Genomic DNA, 17,625 nt, shown 5'->3' with positions numbered 1-17,625 from the left:
AATAAGCATCCGAAGGCAACTCAGCTCATCAGAATGCAAATGGCATCAATCTGGGCCGTGGAAGCTGCAATTCAAGGATTTTTCAGAACTGGCAGGCTACTGAGTAGGTAACTCATGCAGCAAGGCTGTCCAAGGCAACAACAGGTAGCCAGGAGACTGCACAGGAACATGCTATTTCAGGAGCTCCACAAATTCCTTTCACAAGTTAATTGACTATTGAGTTGGGCTGTGATCATGCAGTGACTTTCATAACAGGACTGCAACTTCATGATGCAATTATTAACACAGTATCACTACATCCAGTTGCTTTGCCAGTACTCCAGCACCGTCACAGCTTTCGGCAAAAGCAGGCTAAGGTCTAGTTAACTGTTGTACACCACTGAAGTCCTGTGAAATTCATTACAAAGGGTGAAGTATTATTCACCGTTCTCTAAACCCAGATTTTCTACTTACACGTTTTCAGGCACATCAGGTGTAATTAGAAGCATTATTTTTAAACAAACTTATACTCTGCTTCCTTTGACTACGCTGTTATACTGCAAGCTAAACCCTTCGCTGCCTATGATGAATACATGTAAAGAGTTCAAGATGAGGTCAAGTGACAAACAGATCCCAGCATGCCCCACACTTGGCATTGAAAGCATCAACTAATGATAGACACGATTGTTACTTCTCATGACCTGTAAATACAGACCGGATTGCCAAAAAAACAACCAACCAAAAAAAACCCTACAATATCCTTCACAGAAAACTAAAAGCAGGTGGCTAGGAAACCTCTCAGATTCTGAGGAGGCAAGACAACATGCTAAAGACTTGCGTTTGCGTGTTACAAAGATACAGCAAGAAACTGAAGTAATACTAGCTTTACTATTAAATCAACTAAAGTAAGAGTGTTTCTCAATTCTGATGGTTAAAAATAAGTTTGCGGTCAGGAAAAAAGGTTACTGCTGCACATAGGTAAGGTAAGGCTAATGTCAGTCACAGAAGAAGCCAAGTGTTTTATAATTCATTCATTTTATACTCCACATATCCAAACTTGGCCACATTAACGATGATCTTGGATCATATATTTCTTTTAGCACAATTATGACCAATGATGCAGATGAGGCCACACCCCAGCCAAGTCTTGGGGCTTAGTATATTGCCTTCCACTCAGAGAACCATCATAAAACAACTCCAGAGAAAAACCTGACACTTTCCCTGCTTGTAGTTACATGCAATCTACATCAAACAGCTCAAATGTGTTTGCTAAAACTTGCTTCTCACCACTGTTGAGTAGTGCATATACAATAGTTTTGGTCCTTTTGACTCCAGCTTCTTCCAAGCAGACACCTGTGGCTTGGCTGGGCCCACTGAAGTCCACCTAACTTCATACAGAACAATGACAAATGAGAAAGTTCCAAAAACCAAACCTATGGGGTGTATTCCTATCTAGGAAGGTCATTCTTTTCAAGCCCCAAAGAAAAGATCCACTTCAACACTAGACAGTACTTGAAAGAGATCAAAAAGCATTTCACATGCTGCAGATAAGGTAAGTCTGTCTTAAAACACACAGCAGTTTAGCTAACTCAGCCCACACCTATTTCTATTAAAGCATAACCTGCTTCAACCTGTTGTTAATTGCTTTAAGATAAGTTGAAATAAGTTGGTGCACAGTCTTCCACACAGGTTTCACGGACAACTAGTATAAGCTAGTAAAACTACTCCATTTCAGCTATAAGTTCAGCTCGTAAGAGACCCTCTAATGTGGGTGTTGTTATAGAAAACACAGTCAGGGCACTATAAGTAATTGCTGTACAGGCTGCTTTGCAGAAGAGTGCTTTTTAGCGATGTAAGTACATACAAGTTGAAAATGGTACCAGTCTATTTATTTTAGTGAAAGATGACTGTTTCCCTAAATAAAATTGTTCTGCTGCTACTAAAGACATGTGTACATCCAGTCTGAAGACTGACACCACTTAAACAAGAGCAGCTTTGCTTACAGACTAGCCCACAGTTTTTGAGCCCAACAGTCCCCTTTTTGGAAGCCTACATCACTAAAAATGCTTCTATGAACCAAGAGGAGAAATACTTACAACCCATGAATCCAGGTGATTCCCAGCAGTGCACTCTCACAGACCTGGCCCAGAGGTGAACAAGGACACACAGGTGTCAACTGCCTGGTCTTTCATTAGCATCTCCTTCCAGCTAACAGCTCATGATTGCCAAGAAGACCAGCAAAGACTGTGACTTTGAGGGGAAGATAAGAAGGGCACAGAAAGCACAGCTGACTTTTCTGCCTTAAGCCTTAACCTACTGCTACAACAGGCCTTGGTTTTACAACAACCCTAGCAAAGTAACTCAAAACACTCTCCCTACAAATAGGTGTTTGCAACCTCCCAAGATTATTAGTATTGTTATTACCCCTTTCCTGAACAGCTAAAAGTCACTGAGAAGACAGTGCAGAGAGGGGGGTGCAGAGACAGCAGGAAGTCACAATGCAGAGGTTGCTGCAAGCAGGGGCAGACTAAGATTCCTCCTGCTTAGGGGAAAATCCCACAGCCCCTAGAGGCTCCTGCTCCCTTTCATAGTGGGCCAGGAAGGAAGGAAGGAAAGGAAAGGAAGGTAGACGCAAGCCTCGAAACATGCTCAACAATAACAACGCACAAGCCTACAACCCTGAAACACGCATAGGGGGGCAGTGAGACACAGCACCCCTAACAGCGGGGCAGAGTTTCCCGCTACAGCGAATCACTGACAGCAGTCTTGCACCACAGAGTCCTCGAGGGACCGGGGGGCCGACGCGGCCCAAACCCCACAGGCCCTCAAGGGGCAACAGCTTCCCCCCACAGGGGGGTCAAGAGGCTCGGAAACCCCCCCACCCCAAGCACACACAGGGAGAGGAAGGCATTCACAGCCCCTTCGACCACCCTCACCTAGCACAGGCCCCAACGTGCCCCCCCAAGCCAGAGGGCAGTGGAGGCCCCCACAACACCCCCCCCCGAAATGCCCACAGGGAGAGGAAAACACCCCCCGACACCTCTAAAACACACAAGCTGACAGCAGAGGCCCCTTGGCCCCATCGACATCCTCCCCCAAAGCCCAGAGGGGGCTGGAAAACCCCCTCCCCGTCTCCATACCCCCCCAAGGGGGCCGCCCCGACCCATAAGCTTCCCTCAAAGCACACAGGGGGGAGGGAGGGCCCCCTCAGCCCCACGGGGCCCCTCAAAATGGCCGCGGGGGGCAGGGAAGGCCCCGCAGGGCCCAAAATGGCCGCGGGGGGCAGAGAAGCCCCCCCCCCGGCCCCTAAACGGACGCGGAGAGCAGGGAAGGTCCCCGAGGTCGCCCCGGGGGCAGACAGGGCCCCGCGACCCCCCGACGGCCGCAGAGGGCTGACAGGGTTCCCCCCCCCGGCCGCCCCCCCCACCTTTGAGGCCTCGCTCACCGCGTCCCCGGCGACGCCGCTCCTTCCGGCGGGCGGAGGGCGGGGTCCCGCCGCCAAGCCCCGCCCCCTCGCCGCCGCCACCCGATTGGCCCCACGGGCCGAGGCGGCTAGCCAATGAGAACCGAGGGGTCGGGCGGGGCGGGGCGATGGCGGGGTGGGCGGGGAGGTGGGCGGGGCAGGAGGGGGAGGCGGGGCCGGGGCCGGGCACCGCTGGGCGCACCCTCGCGTGCACGCTTGCGCACCCCGCCCTGCGGGCGCCTTGCAGGGCGAACCCCCCCCTTGGCACAGCTGGGCACACCTGCATTGCCAACCCCCCTCCCCTCTGCATGAATGTCAGCGTCACGCCTAGACGTCCCAGGTTGCCCCTGGCTGCCAAGGCCCTGCTCCAGGAGCCACTTTCTAGCTCCTCCGGGCATGGGGACAGTTGAGTTTCTGAGCTGTTTCGGAGGCTTTGCAGGGGTGCGGGGACACGGCTGCTCCCTCTCCCGGTGGGGTCGTGGGGTCGGTCCGAGGGGACCCCGCAGCCAGAGCACGCATGGTCATTACTGGGCCAGTGTGGGCTGGCACCCCTGGCTGGCACATTTGGAAGAGGCTCTGGAGCCAGGGGAAGGATCATCGTCCTGCAGGACCGGCCAGGCCCTGCCGGACCCTGGGACGGGGCCGGAGGCTGCGCCAGGCCCGGTGGGGGGGCCCTCGTAGCCTCTTTCCTCCTTGCTCGGAGCCCCCGCCGCCAAAAACCTCACTCATCACTACCCAAAAACGATAAATCCAGATCTGTGAGCTGCACAGATCTCGGGTGCTGCCGAGCCTGTACGTCCCGGAGCCGCCGGCAGCCCCGGCGGGACCCTCGGGCAGCGCGTCCGTCCCGGTGCCTGGCAGCGCCCGGGTTGCCGGGCCTCGCTGCGGCCCCCGGCGCTGCCCGGTCCCTCCTGCGGGCCGGACATCGCGGGGAGGGACAGGGACCCCCGGCCCGGTGTGGGGCCCCGGCGCTGCCCCGGTGCCGGGGTCCCCCGCGGTGCCCGGGCAGCCCAGGCGACCCGCGGCGGCGGCCCCCGGACGGAGGCACCGGCCGCGCGGGGACGCGGGGCAGCGGCCGGGGGGGCCGCGCAGCCGGGGCGCTGCCTGCCTGGGCTCCGGCTCGTTTCGATTTCGTTTCCTGGAAGGATCGCGCCGAAGCCCGGAGCGGCCGCAGGGAAGGGAGCTGCCCGCGCCGGGCCAGCGCCGAGCACCGGGGGGCCGCTCTGGGCAGCGGGGGGCAGCGCCGAGCACCGGGGGCAGCGCCGAGCACGGGGGACAGAGAAGCACCGGGAGCCGCGCCGAGCATCGGAGCAGCGCCGAGCACCGGGGCGCGGCTCCGGGCAGCGGGGCGGCTCCGGGCACCGAGGCAGCGCCGAGCACCGCGGGCAGCGCCGAGCAGCGGGGCCGGGGCAGCGCCGAGCCGGGCTGCAGAGAGCGGCGACCCAGCGCCACCGGGGATGCAGGTAAGAGCCGCTGGCTCCGCATCCAAGCCCGAATTGCCTCAAAAAGCAGATCAAGCGCCTGAGGTGCCCCCCCATTTAGGACCGACCCGTACGGTGCTCTTACACATCCAGGATTTCTTTTTACCATTTTTTTCCCCCCAGCTTCCCACTCTAAACCAGCCAAGGACAATATTTCCTCTTGAAACAAGGAAGTACTGTGTCCCAGGATGCATGGAAGTGGCTAAGCAGGAAAAAATAAACCAACAAAACAAAATTGGTGCAAAGTCATAAGAGTTAAGAATACTTCTCTGAGTCCCTAGAAATCTTTAGGAGCACGAAAGATATCAAACATTGTGGATCATTTTTAGGGTAAATCTAGTTGTAACAGAGCCATGAAGACAGGGGAAAAACATAAAATGCCTTTACAGAGAAGTCATAGACAAAATACAATGCTAATTTCTTTCACTTTTATATTTTCCTGTAGCCTATTGCTTAGAATGAATCTGAAATATGGTTTGCATTGCTAGAAAGTCTGCTCAGAGTTCATACGGGATCTTCTCAGGTTTCCTCATATGTTGTTAAGCAGCTGCTTACTTTGTTAAAACTAACCACCCAGATCCTGTAACAGCTAGCAATGATTATACCACTGCCAGAAAAATTGTTAGTACTGGTTCTTCTGATAAAGAAAAACCCAGCACCTTGAGATTTACTTTTGGAATGATTCAGCTCCTTATCTTTATCATAAAGAGTTGGAGCTATAAAGATAGTTCTTTTAAGGTTTCTCTCTTGTTTTGACATACTTAATACGTGACAATAAAGATGCATCATCACCATAAAGTACTTTGGTAATCTCCAGCCATTCCTGGCATCCTAGCCAAATTGCTCTCTTTCTCCAGGTAAAATTCCCCCAGACCAAAGTGGAACATTTTCCCTGGGAGAGGTGGAGCGATCTGCTCCTCAGACACTTGTTCCCTGTGGGATGCTCCCCAGCTTTGGGGGCACCAGCTTTGCATTCAAGATGCGTGTCCAACCACCACAGTCTACTCTGTCACTAGCACCTCGATTTTCTTCACCCCTGATTTTCAGAGAGGCTGAGCTCCTACAACCCCCCATAAACTTGAGGAGCACTGGCTGGCTTAACCACCCTGGAAAATCTCTCTGCAGGTGTATTCAAGTGCCCAGAACCAGCAACAGCTTCAGCAAATACTGGTTACAAGCAAAGCTGTCGATCTTCAGAGAATGAAGCTGCTCAGATCAGCTGAGCAATTGCTGAGATTCACATTAGTAGACTTCTAAGAGGAAACATATCTGCTTGGCTGTCACTAATATTTCAAGATATAGATGGGACTGAAAACAGATCTGAGCTCACTTCTTGCTCATGGGCTCTGGATAAAAGCCCAGAGGCAGCCTGCGGTGCGATGCTGCCTCCTAGCCCAGGAGACAGAGGCGCTGGTGCCACCAGGAAGCACCAGGACTTTCTTTTTAGTCCTGAGCAGGGACCACCTCTACGAGCTCTGTGAGCATCTTGGCTTTTGTTGAGCCTGGAGGAGCTCATTAATGAACAAGCAACAGGGAGGAGTAATTCTTTTGAACAAGAGGTTGGGACTTAATTGCAGGAGGGCAAGATGAGGGGACATCTCAGTAATGCAAGGGATTGCTGTTCCCACTTATGTCCAGGTGATCGCCAAGGAGTTACAAAGAGGGATATTTCTATTCATGTGGCATGATCAAGACAAAATCTAAGCACCATTATCATCAGCTTTATTCATCTTCATAACTCTCTGAAGCATTTAAGTCTTGTCCTAAAACCCCAGACCTCCAAACAAGCTGCCGGGGATCTTGCAGGATGCCTGGACCTCAGAGGGGCGCTGAAGGCTATGCTGGTCTGGGCTTCATCTTCCAATTCCTTGCAGCCATGGGGCATTGGGGATGCCTAATAACAACTCACTTTTGGAGCCTACATGAGCCTTTAATGATGGCAGATACCTGTGCTAATGTTGAAAAAAAGAATTTGAGAAAGAGGGAGGGGAATCTCTGGCTACTAGCATTGTCTGAGGGCAACCAGAAATTCACCCTGGCCCTGGTAAAGGACCTGGAATCCATGCTGAAGAGTCGTGCAGACTTTGTCTTGCTCATATATGATGGGCTGGGGACTGCAAAACCAGCCCAGATTTCCTAAATCTAAGCATAGGTAGGCAGTATCCTTTATTCTAAAGCATGTGACCAAAAAAAGTGCAGCTCAGTCCTCTCTAAAACTAGAAATGAATCAAGGGTTGGAAATACAGAAGATTCTCAGGTTCTGCTAGAAATTTCAGGAAGAAAAAGGGTAGCTTATTTGGCACTACATTGCAGATAAAACCTTGCTTCCTACTGACCTGCAGAAAAGAGAGGGGAACTTACCCTACACCCCACGGTTATCATTTCCACTTCATTCAGGAAGTTAAGATGGTGCTTCCAGGAACCCATCGCTGTCTCTATTGCCATGTTAGGTAGCTGGCGTGGCACTGATTCAGCGCAAAGGGTACCCACTCCTCCCTGCAGACTGAATCATCAGCTTTACCTCCAGACATGGGTTTTTCCCTGTGGCCTCCTTTCAGTGACCAGCCAGGCTTGAGCTACTTTAAAGTGCATCATGCTGCTCTGAGAAACTAGCTAGAAACTATTTGAGCAGTGTTTACTGTGGTGGAGCTGTCTTCAAAGCAAAGTGAAGGCAAGATGGCAGGAGGGAATTCCCCCCTTCCACCCTCGTTGATGTGTTTGATTTCTTTTCCTCAGGGTAAAGTGACTGTTGGTCCTTCCAGCCCAGTTGTTGCAGCTTCAATGCCACCCCAACCCCAGGCCAGAGGCACACCCATCATCGAGGGGGAAATCTTCAAGCTACCAGGCAGGCTGAGTGAGTAGGCATCAAGCGTACGAAAGGGGTCCCCGCCGGGTGGGACGTGGTGGGTGCAGCAGTGGTCTTCCACCTTGCGACTATTGGTGGCTGTCTGGATTAGAGGACAAGATGGGTCAGCATCATGGCTTGTTTTCTTTCTCTGGGGTAATTTGATCTGTGAAGGTTTAAGTTAGAGGGGAAGTTTGCTGATGGAGAAGCCTAGTCTCCCGTCCAGCCCCTCACTGGTTTTGAAGATGGAGACCAAGTTGTTTCAGAGGTTGCCTGTGGTTTCAGGAATCCAGCCCTCACTGTGGAGCAAGGAGGATGTAATCCATTGGTTGAGATGGGCCGAGAAAGAATATTCCCTTCGGCAAACGGATGAAAGCAAGTTTGAAATGAACGGGAAAGCCTTGTGCATTCTCACCAAGGATGACTTCAGATACAGAGCTCCTAACTCAGGTTAGATGAGGGAGAATGGTGTTTCTAAGGACAGACTGAGCACAGCAGGCTGCTGAGAGGGGCTGGATAGGTCCTGGCAGACGTAGATTGAACCCTGCCTAGCCAGCTGGATGACAGAGGCTGGGACAACTCTCTTCTTACATTAGACCATCTAGACTACAAATGATTTGGGATGGGGATAACCTCTTACTCTGTAAGTGGCGCAGAAATATAGGTAACAGTATCAAAATCCAGCTGCGGGGAACAGCAAATCATAGTGGCTTTTGGCCATTGCCTTTTGTGGCTCTTTCTTGCATGGTTTCAACAGGGTGGGATTAAAAAGACTGTCATGCATGGCCAGATGAGCAGTCCACATGGTCGTCCTTCCCCATGGCAGCACCCTTAGTTATGCACTCAAAACCTTAGTCTGGATTCTGCCATGCGTTTTCTTACACATGGAGCATGTTGTCCCTGCAGTAGTTTCAGTTAATAAACCTCTGCATTTCCTATCCAAAAGTCAGGTGTGGTACTGCCTCATATCATTAAAGAAATGTTCTACATAGTTCCAGTCCCCTCAGCAAACAAAGTGATCCTTTACTATGTGCTTATGAGAGGTCTGACTTCCCTGGGGGACAAGATGCGATGGTGAAAGAGGGTTGTCAAGAAAGAAGCAGATGGTGATGGAGAGAACAGGGACTGCATGGCTTGAATTGCCAGTGCAATAATAAAACCTGTTACCACTTTTTGCAGCTTCTGTTATTTGGATGTTGTATTTGAGCAATACTCTATTATAATATGACATAGTCACCTGAACAGACTCAAATGCTTTCCTTCCCCCATAGGTGATGTCTTATATGAATTACTCCAGTATATCAAAACTCAAAGAAGAGCTCTGGTGTGCAGCCCTTTACTGAACTCACCATTCAGGGAAGTCAAGAGCGCGGTGGAAGGTATGATGGAGAATGGCAGCTGTCTATCAGGTGGAGCCTGCCCTCGGCCACAGTAGGTTGCACAGGTCGGAGGTTTGAAGCTCACCCGTCTGAGAGAGGTGGCCTGGGAATCTCTGATGCTGTGGGCATGAGTAGTTGGGTTTGAATACTCCGCTTGGCTTAGTCATCCCTGCAGAGCTGGGAGACAGAGAAAGAGGAGGAGTGAGATGTTAGGTTTGGGCAGAGAAATGAGCACTAGTGGGGTGGCAGGACCTAGGGGCTAGAGCAGAGCGGTCTTCCTTTCCAGATGCTGTTCCCCTCCCTGCAGTGAGGGCTGTATTTTTAAAGACAGCCGCTCATTTTGGGTGCCTTGTTTCTGAAAAGCCAGCTTTAAGGGCTTTGATCCTATGGCTCCTATCCTGATCAGAGGGTGCAGACAGCCTATTTTCTGGGCCCACCTGGAGTGGCTGAAGCCCCACCATCACCAGCCCCAGCTGCCCACTGCTGCCCAGTACCTGGGGGATGCTCTCCCCGCAGCTCTGCCAGGGTTGGTTTGCACAACCAGTGAGGATGGTTTCATGTGACCTGGCTGACTTTGCACTGAGGCAGATTCAGGAGCGCTCTCATGAGCCTCTCTGCTGGCTCTGGCATTAACAAGTGGATATAGGGTGACAAATTTCTTAAAGTGCTGCAGCATTTTCCAAGGGGAGGATCACATGCGTGTGCTCCGATATTCTCCCGTTCCAGCTTTCTTCTCCTCTAACGACTCTCCCTCCTGCCCTCCCCATGGCTGGCAGTGCCTCTAACCCACCTTGGATCTTCTGCTGCTTCTGCTTCCAGCACCCCTTTTCCCTCAGGAGAATCCCAGGGCTTTCCTCTTCGTCTGTCTCCACCGACCGCCGTGTCAGTCAGTTGTTGTGAGACTGGGGTCCGCAGTGATGACAGACGCAGACTTTCCACAACAAACCAGCCCCAGGCTCTGCTCCTCTGCATGTTTCATGGCTTCGAAGGTCTTCTGGGTCCTACTGTAATGCACCATGTGGGGTTTTCTTGCAGGGGTGGACTGCAGCACAGAGGCTGTCCCAGCCGCTGTTTCTTCCCCGCTGCCCAGCTGCTCGGGCCGTGCCAAACCTCTGTCCCCTGGCTGGACCTGCAGCCACGAGGAGCCACTGAACCTCTCTTATCCCAGCTCAGAAGGCAGCTGCAGGGCAGATGCCCTCTGCTCTTTTCCTAAACCCCCGTCAGCCCCAGCGGATGGGAAGATTGCAGGTGAATACGAATTTTTAGCCTGGTTCCCAGGGGAAATGAGGTTGCATTGCCTTTGTCCTCCTGTCAGCCTATCCCCCTCCCATCTATTCCATGCTTCAGTGAGGGCATCTCTGCCTCAGTTTCCCCACCTGAACAATGCTAGTTCTCCCCTGCGTTTTCAGATCTAGCAATGAATGTGCTGCATGTGAGCTCTGGGCTCTTTTTATTGCTATGATGAGAAGTCCTGTCGCTGACCGACCCTCACCAGAGAGTACATGCCTTAGTGGGAGCTCTGTGACTGTTTCTTCTGTGCCAACGCTCAGACTGCAGGTTACTGTGGGATTACGTGTACCAGCTCCTCTCTGACAGCCGCTATGAGCCTTACATCAAGTGGGAAGACAAGGAAGCCAAGGTCTTCCGGGTCGTTAATCCTAATGGACTTGCCCAGCTCTGGGGGAACCACAAGGTAAATTCAATTGAGGCCAAGTTTGTCACTCCTGGGCTTTCAAATGTCACCTTAGCTCTGTCCCTTCACCACATGCTCCCTGGATCCGTTTGGCACAAGGACAGGGGAGGGTGAGAGCAGAGCAGGCCCAGGTCTACAAAGAGACGCCAACCTCCTGTTGATTTAAAAAGGAGGTGCATGCCTGATGGGAGCCGCCGGCCCCCAGCCCCTCGTCCCACGGCAGGGAGGCAGGCTGTAACGGCTGAGGCTCGCTGCCAAGGGCCCAGAGGGAAGCCCAGGTTATGGAGACCCATGACGCCACCTGCAAAGCCTGTGAAACTACCTAGAGCATCCTGCACATGGCCTAGCAGGCCTGATTGCTGCACACAGATCCAAACCAGGTGTTCTCGGTTTACTCAAAAAATCCCTAATTCTTGTCTCCTTCCAGAACCGGATAAACATGACATATGAAAAGATGTCACGAGCGCTCAGACATTACTACAAACTCAACATCATCAAAAAAGAGCCAGGGCAGAAGCTGTTGTTTAGGTAAGATGAAGCAGGTCACTGAAAGAAGCTGCCCAGCACAATGCAGCTGGGAAGGCGACTGGTGGACTCCAGAGGTTGGCAGCTGCTTCATCTCGCTGGATCCTTGATGGTCCAGACCTGAGCTGAAGTCATAGTGTCCTTGCTGTATATTTGGGGTAAATGCACGGAAACGTGGCCTGTCTTGGTCTGATGGTGCTGTGAGGAGCCTGGTCCCACCCGGCTGTCTGCTGCCATGCACACAGGAATCCCGCAGCCACTGTGGGCGTGTATCTGAGCGCTGAAGTCAGCCCTCAGGTTGAGGTAAAGAGCCTGGCTTGGTTTTGGTTTTGCAAAACCTCAGTGGTTGCTTCTGTGTTTGCTTCTTTTTTCCCCACCCCCGGCAAACGCAACACTCCAGCAGGTTTGTATCTGGGCTCTGCTCTGTGCAAACCCGGCGCGTGGGATGCCTGGGCGTCGTGCTCCTGCCGGATCCGCTCCCCTATGCAGCTGGCTGGTAGTCCATCCCAGGCTGAACTCTGTCTGCCGACGACAACCAGCCTTTGTGGAGCCAGGCAGGGAATTTAATTTGTCATTGAATTTCACACTGTTTTCAGGGCTGGATGCTTGCCTGGGAGTAGCTTAAATTTAAAATGCCAGCGCTGGGCTCGGGGTTGAGGTGCGATGCACTTCACCTCCCTGGGCTCAGTGCATCCGGGGTGCAAAGCAAGAACTGACATCCTCAGCCAGGCCTGGAGACTGCAGAGAGCCTCCACAGGGAGCTCCAGAGCTCCGCTGGCAAGCACAGTGGCTCGAGCATTTACAAACTGTTGCGGGGCTGCGTTTGCCCATGTAGTTAAAACTGTTCAAAAATGCCTTGCAGATTTCTGAAGACTCCTGGGGAGATCATCCATGAGAAACCCAGCAAACTGGAGCAGCTGGAGAACGAGGAACATGAGGATTTCAAGGAAGGCACACTGGAGGTCTCACCGTAGGACGTCTCTGAGGGTGGCATTTGCAATGTACTGCAGACAGATTTGTACTGCACTGTGAAGTGCCGGGCTCTCCTGCTCTCCCAGCAGAAGGCCAGAGAGCGGTGGTGATGGATTTCAAAACCTGTCCTGAGCAAAGGCTGTGACAGCTTTGGGGCTTCGTCAGCAAAACTCACACATTGAAACTATCTCCTAGCCCAGAAAATGCAGGTGAATGTGTGGGTTGGTCTTTTGCTTGCTTCTTTTCCCTCCTCGGTAAGGGAACGTGATATTTTTTGCTTTGTATGTTACGATGCTTGTCTGTAAGGTTCAAACTTGCTGGTAAAGATGGCTCCATTCTTAAAACCGAGCCTGATGAGCGGAGAGCGCTGGAGCCCACGCTTTGCGTTGAACATTTACTGAAGCACTTTCACTGAGAGCGGTGGTCCTAAGCATTCGCATGCTGGTCTGAAACTGAGCCTTAGCCCCCGGCTGGGGAACAGACTTACACTGCAGATGCGCTGCACGTTATAATCTCACGGGCTGCAGTGGAGCTACTTGCGTGGTTGAGGGTGAGAATGTGCTGAAATACCTGCCCGGATCGGGCCCCGTTGGAGATGCGCAGCTCCGGGCTGCAGGGAGCCTTTAAGCTGGGTCTCATTTTAACTCCTTTCCCTCCATATAATGCTTTTTGTAATTAGCTGACTAAATAATGTGACGAGAAGCACAAGCCAGTAACGAAAATGATCACACTCATCGTTAGAGATGTAGTGATTTTGCTTTGGGTACAAAACAGGGCATGCACTCTTATGCCCCACAAAGGGGCCTGGTATTGGCTCACATCCTCCAGGGGTGCAGTTTAGGATAATCCTGTGAAATCCACGGAGCTGGGCTGTGTTTTACCCCGTGGGAGGATGGAGCACATATAATCTTTGCCCTCGGCTTCTGAACGCCCAAAGCAAAGTTCCCAGTGAGCCGAAGTTTACATAGAGTATTTGGGCAGGCTTTGTAACCTCAGGTATTGTTAGTAAGTGCTGGAAAGAACAATGTGCATGTGTTTTTAAATCTGAAAATATCCATTAATGATTTTGGATTACTTTTTGTTGAGGAAATAGAATTCTGAGACTCTACACAGTTGAAAATCCCACTTCCTGCTGGTTGAAAATCTGAAACTGAGAAACCCAAGCCTTCCTCATTTACCCAGAAAACAAGCACTGCAAATAAACTCTCATATAAACAGTTCCTAATGAGCAACCCGATTCCTGTCCCTGAGCTTGTCAGCCTGGAAACCAGGGCACGATAGTCCAAGCTGCTCAGCAGCTATTGGGTGAATGCAGTACAAACACTTGGCGTTTTATAGCTACGTGGAAAAGCACAGCTATACGTAGTGAAAGCAGCATCATGTTTCATGGCTGGTGGGAAACAGGGAGTTTCTTCAGACCTCGGTTTCACACCAGCGCAGAACTAATCCTGCTGGTTTGTATCCTTGCTCTGCGCATTTGCCCCCAGCCCCAGACTGCAGTGGCAGAGCTGCGTCAGCTCCACTTTTGGGGCAGCAATGCTGTGAACAGGCCAGGGAACCATCAGGCTTAAAAGAAACCTTGGTAAGATTTGATGACTGAAGTTTCCCTCAAAGACTGATGTTGCTATCCTGAAACCCCGTCCCCCCCCCTTACTGTAAACTGGTGGTGTGCTATCAAAAATGATTTACACCAATTAAATGACTACTCCAAAGAGGGTGATTCCTCCTCTCCTGTATGCTGGCATAATTCCCCATCACATTTCTTAGGTTAGGAACACTATACTGGGGTAGAGTCTGAAATCAATCAAATTTTTCCAAGGAAGAGAGCATAAGTCCCATTCCCACTTAAAAATCCCCTTTTATGCTCAAAAATTGCCCCTTGCCTGGCTTCCAGCTGCAGTTGGTAGCAACCTCTCCTGAAGAGCTTGGTGGGCTTCCCATGGTGGGAAGTGCACTGGTGGGTTGGCGAAATGTCCTTATTCCAGCTCCCGGCTTCTGACTCACAGCACCAGCATGTGTTGGTGCATTGCAGTGCACAACATCTTCTCCAGAAACACACTGGCTGGGAAGTTTCAGTTCCGGAAAACCGCCAGCTCACTGGCAAAACGCAAGGGCTGGATAGGTCAAGTGAAAATAAGGAGTCAGATGTGCTGGTGGGGTAAATGAACATAATGACACAGCCTTTGGGAGATGCTAGCAAGGGAAGGAGGATTAAATCTCTGCTATGAGAGAGGGGTGGTGGGCGTCCAGCACCCAGCCAAGGTGGAGCCAGGTGCCCAGCCTGGGGATGCAGATCACACCAGGAAGGACTCTAGATTGCATGATCCTGCCATGGAGGGTTCATTTTGTCTCAGAAAAGACTAAAAGGAGATCTTTTGGGGGTGAAATCCAGTTCCATAATGGAGAGCTAGCGAAAGGCCTGCCCAGCCATGAGGGCCAGCTTTGGAAGGAAAGAAAGCCTCCTTCTTGGAAGTTGTCCCAGCCTGACCCTGTGTTGCTCTTGGGATATACATCCGTGGGTGCATTTTACTTGATTTTCTCCTAACAAGACATCCCATCTGCCTTCTTGCTGTGGAAACAGCCCCAATGACTCCTGAGCAGCCCAAGAACTAACCACTGCTCAGGCTGGCAGAGCTTGTGTCTTGGGAGAAAGTGGCCAGCGGTGATCCCAGTGCTCTTGGGTGGCATGTGCTGATGCCACGTGGGATGCTGTTAGTTCACCTGTTTTCCAGCAATGACTAAGGATCATGCTGCATTTATACAGTGGGGATTTCCTCTCCCGTTTGGGAAGGTGCCAAACACGTTCAATCCTCCTTATGCTGCGCTGCAGCCACGGCTTAGGAGGGAGCCAGGACAGCAGTTTCTTGGGGGCGAAGAAGCAAAGTGCACTTTTGCAATGGCAGACCACAACACTGCGCTGGGTTCTTTCCTGGCTCCCAGAAAGTACTCACATCCTCCCTAGGACAATGTGACCGCAGCTCTTCTCGCTGCCACCCACCAGAGCTGGTAAATGGAAGCAGGAGAGTGGTAAACATGTATTCCTGGAACCAGGACCCATCCCTTTTGGTAAACAGCAAGTAACTGCCACTTGCACTGGGGCTGACTGGCGTGGGCGTGCAGCGAGGAAGAGCACACACAACTCAATGACTTGTGCTATGACTGAAGTCCAGGGGCAGTGGCGCAGATACACCCTGGCAGGTGCTCCACACGAGCTTTTTCAGAGATTCAGACACTTAATTCCTTGAAGGCCTTTGTTCTTGCTTCAGATGTATCTGACACCAGGTTTGAACAGCGTTGTTTAGGGCAGGGTGTTGCACAAAAGCAAATACAGACACTCACACACCCCCACAGACGCTGCCGTCTCGCTTGGCTCATCTCCTGAGGGAAGCGGGCTAAAATCAATCCTTGGGTGGCAGGAAAAGAGTATTTGCTTTGGAGGCTGGTGCCCACAAACCTCTGAGAGTAGACGTACTGCAGAAGCAGGCTTAGTGGTGTCTATTGAGGCTGCTGGACCCTGCAGGTCCCATGCGTTGCTGTGCTGTCTATCCAAAGCTTGGCCTGTGGGGGAAGAAGTGGCTGCCCCTCAACACCTGCGTCTTGGCTCAGATCTGACATTGCGGCTCCTTTCGTGCTTTGGTGTTTTCCATTCACAGAATCACAGGAGTGTTGGCTGGAAGGGACCTTCAGCATCCCTAGTCCACCCTCCCACCTAAAACAAGACTGCTACGAACACCAGATTGGGTTGGTCATGGCTTTGTCTTCAAAACCTCCAAGGACGGAGATCTCCCAACTCTCCGGAGACCCATTTGAGGGCTGCGCCACCCTTTCGCAGAGGAAGTTTTTCCTGATGTCCAACCTCAGCCTCCCAAGCTGTGCTCTGTGGCTACCTTGCTTCCAAGAAATTTGGGGGTTTTGACTCCTGGGTTCTGCTCATAAGCACATGTTAACTCACAGCTCACGCACGGCTATTCCTTTCCTTTGTTTTTTCATCTTGTGGAACAAACTTCCTGTAAATAAAGCCAGTTTCCCCCTATGCTGCATCCTTGCGTTTTCAGTTCTGCTTTTTCCCTCAAACGTCACTAAACTGAAGATGTCGATCTCATCTTTGTGTACTCCCTCCACATGACTTCTCTGCCTGCTAGCTTCCTCATTCTCCCAGTGTTGATGAGAAAAGCAGACAGATTTGGATTCAGATCTTAAAATTTTTCTCCCTAACTCTAGCTGTGTGTGGACATGTTCAGTTCAGGTTTAGTTCAGGTCTTCTGCAAACATTTTATTCCTATGCCTCTCACCCATCGGGTCTGAACATGTTCAAAATCCTGGAAGGGGTCTGAATGTGGATAAAAGACTGGATCCAGAATCATGATGCAGGGCAAGGTTTATGCTGCAGACCCCTGCTAGGTGCTGGAGATGCTTTGAGTGTCCTATCTTCAGGCTGTGCCCAAAAAGGCTCTTACAAAGAGGAAAGGCCTGGACAAGGCCATAAGTCAACATCGAATCCCAGTTTAATCATGGGAAGTCTTCCATGAACAGGGATGGTGTTTGGACTCAGCCTTGGATGATGTCCAACACCAACATCTCCAAAGTGGAGATGGCCAAACTATGCCCCATTGCTAGAGTTTGGTCAGAGTGGCTTTGAACCAACCAGCTTTTCAAAGTCCTCTTCGTTATATGGCTGTTGCAGAAAAAGAGAGCACCCAAACAAAATTGGTTGTGAGACTCCTCATTCTCTGGAAGTAACCTTCTTATGAAAGGATACAGTCATATGCTACTTAGCAGCATGGAGCTCCTGATGGATGGACTAATTACTTATCAGCGATAGATGAGAACACTGAAAAATAGAGCTGGGCAGTCCCTAATCAATACCAGACACTGATTCATCAGTATAAGCTAAGGAGAAGAAAAAAAAAGAAGACTGAATCTCTCCTGCAGGACTGTCCAAGTAATAGGAAATTATGGCCCAGAAGGTCTACAGAAACACACCTAAAGAAAGTAAACCCGGACTCATTCAAGTGCAAGCTGAATCCATTATCTAGAAAAGACCATTTTTATCCAGAATAGAGCCAGTCAGTGCATCAGCCTAAGTGAAAAACCAGAGAAAATGAAGCATTGTTCATGCTGAAGTCTTGCCAAGAGGTTTTCCAAATCTGCCCTGCTGGGAGTTGCCTCCATTGCAGCTCATGAAATACCTCCTCATCCCATCACTATCCTTGCAAGGTGCAGTGCAAAATTTTGCCAGCAGATGGCAAAATAGAAATGAGGATGGCAGACGGCAGCCTGCAGGAGGG

The 17,625-nt window shown here is 51.2% G+C and overlaps 2 protein-coding genes across 29 annotated transcripts in view; one reads left to right on the top strand and one right to left on the bottom strand.

Moving 5' to 3' along the window:
• Positions 1–3,517, bottom strand: part of KCTD20 (potassium channel tetramerization domain containing 20) — a 28,728-nt gene extending 25,211 nt beyond the window's left edge. For 3 of the 27 annotated variants that reach the window (XM_068918443.1, XM_068918416.1, XM_068918421.1), the window contains exon 1: positions 3,407–3,453. The gene's annotated coding sequence lies outside the window, so the exon portion shown is untranslated. Of the gene's footprint in view, positions 1–2,075; positions 2,137–3,406 lie in introns of those variants that run through there. The other 24 variants (XM_068918428.1, XM_068918426.1, XM_068918423.1 and 21 more) reach the window with 18 other exon arrangements.
• Positions 3,518–4,713: 1,196 nt separating this feature from the next.
• Positions 4,714–13,557, top strand: ETV7 (ETS variant transcription factor 7). Of its 2 annotated transcripts, XM_068918472.1 has the most exons (8): positions 4,717–4,905; positions 7,660–7,777; positions 8,054–8,218; positions 9,040–9,147; positions 10,183–10,395; positions 10,698–10,840; positions 11,268–11,368; positions 12,228–13,557. In XM_068918472.1, exons 1-8 carry the CDS (start codon positions 4,900–4,902, stop codon positions 12,337–12,339), a joined length of 966 nt encoding a protein of 321 aa, XP_068774573.1. In that variant the 5' UTR covers positions 4,717–4,899; the 3' UTR covers positions 12,340–13,557. The 2 variants fall into 2 exon arrangements, with proteins under 2 accessions (XP_068774574.1, XP_068774573.1); XM_068918473.1 differs by lacking the exon at positions 10,183–10,395 and having other exon boundaries at positions 4,714–4,905.
• The last annotated feature ends 4,068 nt before the right edge of the window (positions 13,558–17,625 follow it).

This window comes from Struthio camelus, chromosome 24, assembly GCF_040807025.1.
Source record: "Struthio camelus isolate bStrCam1 chromosome 24, bStrCam1.hap1, whole genome shotgun sequence".
Taxonomy (NCBI): domain Eukaryota; kingdom Metazoa; phylum Chordata; class Aves; order Struthioniformes; family Struthionidae; genus Struthio; species Struthio camelus.
The sequence above is the reverse complement of the archived record's forward strand: the minus strand, read 5'-3'. Positions and strand labels throughout refer to the sequence as shown.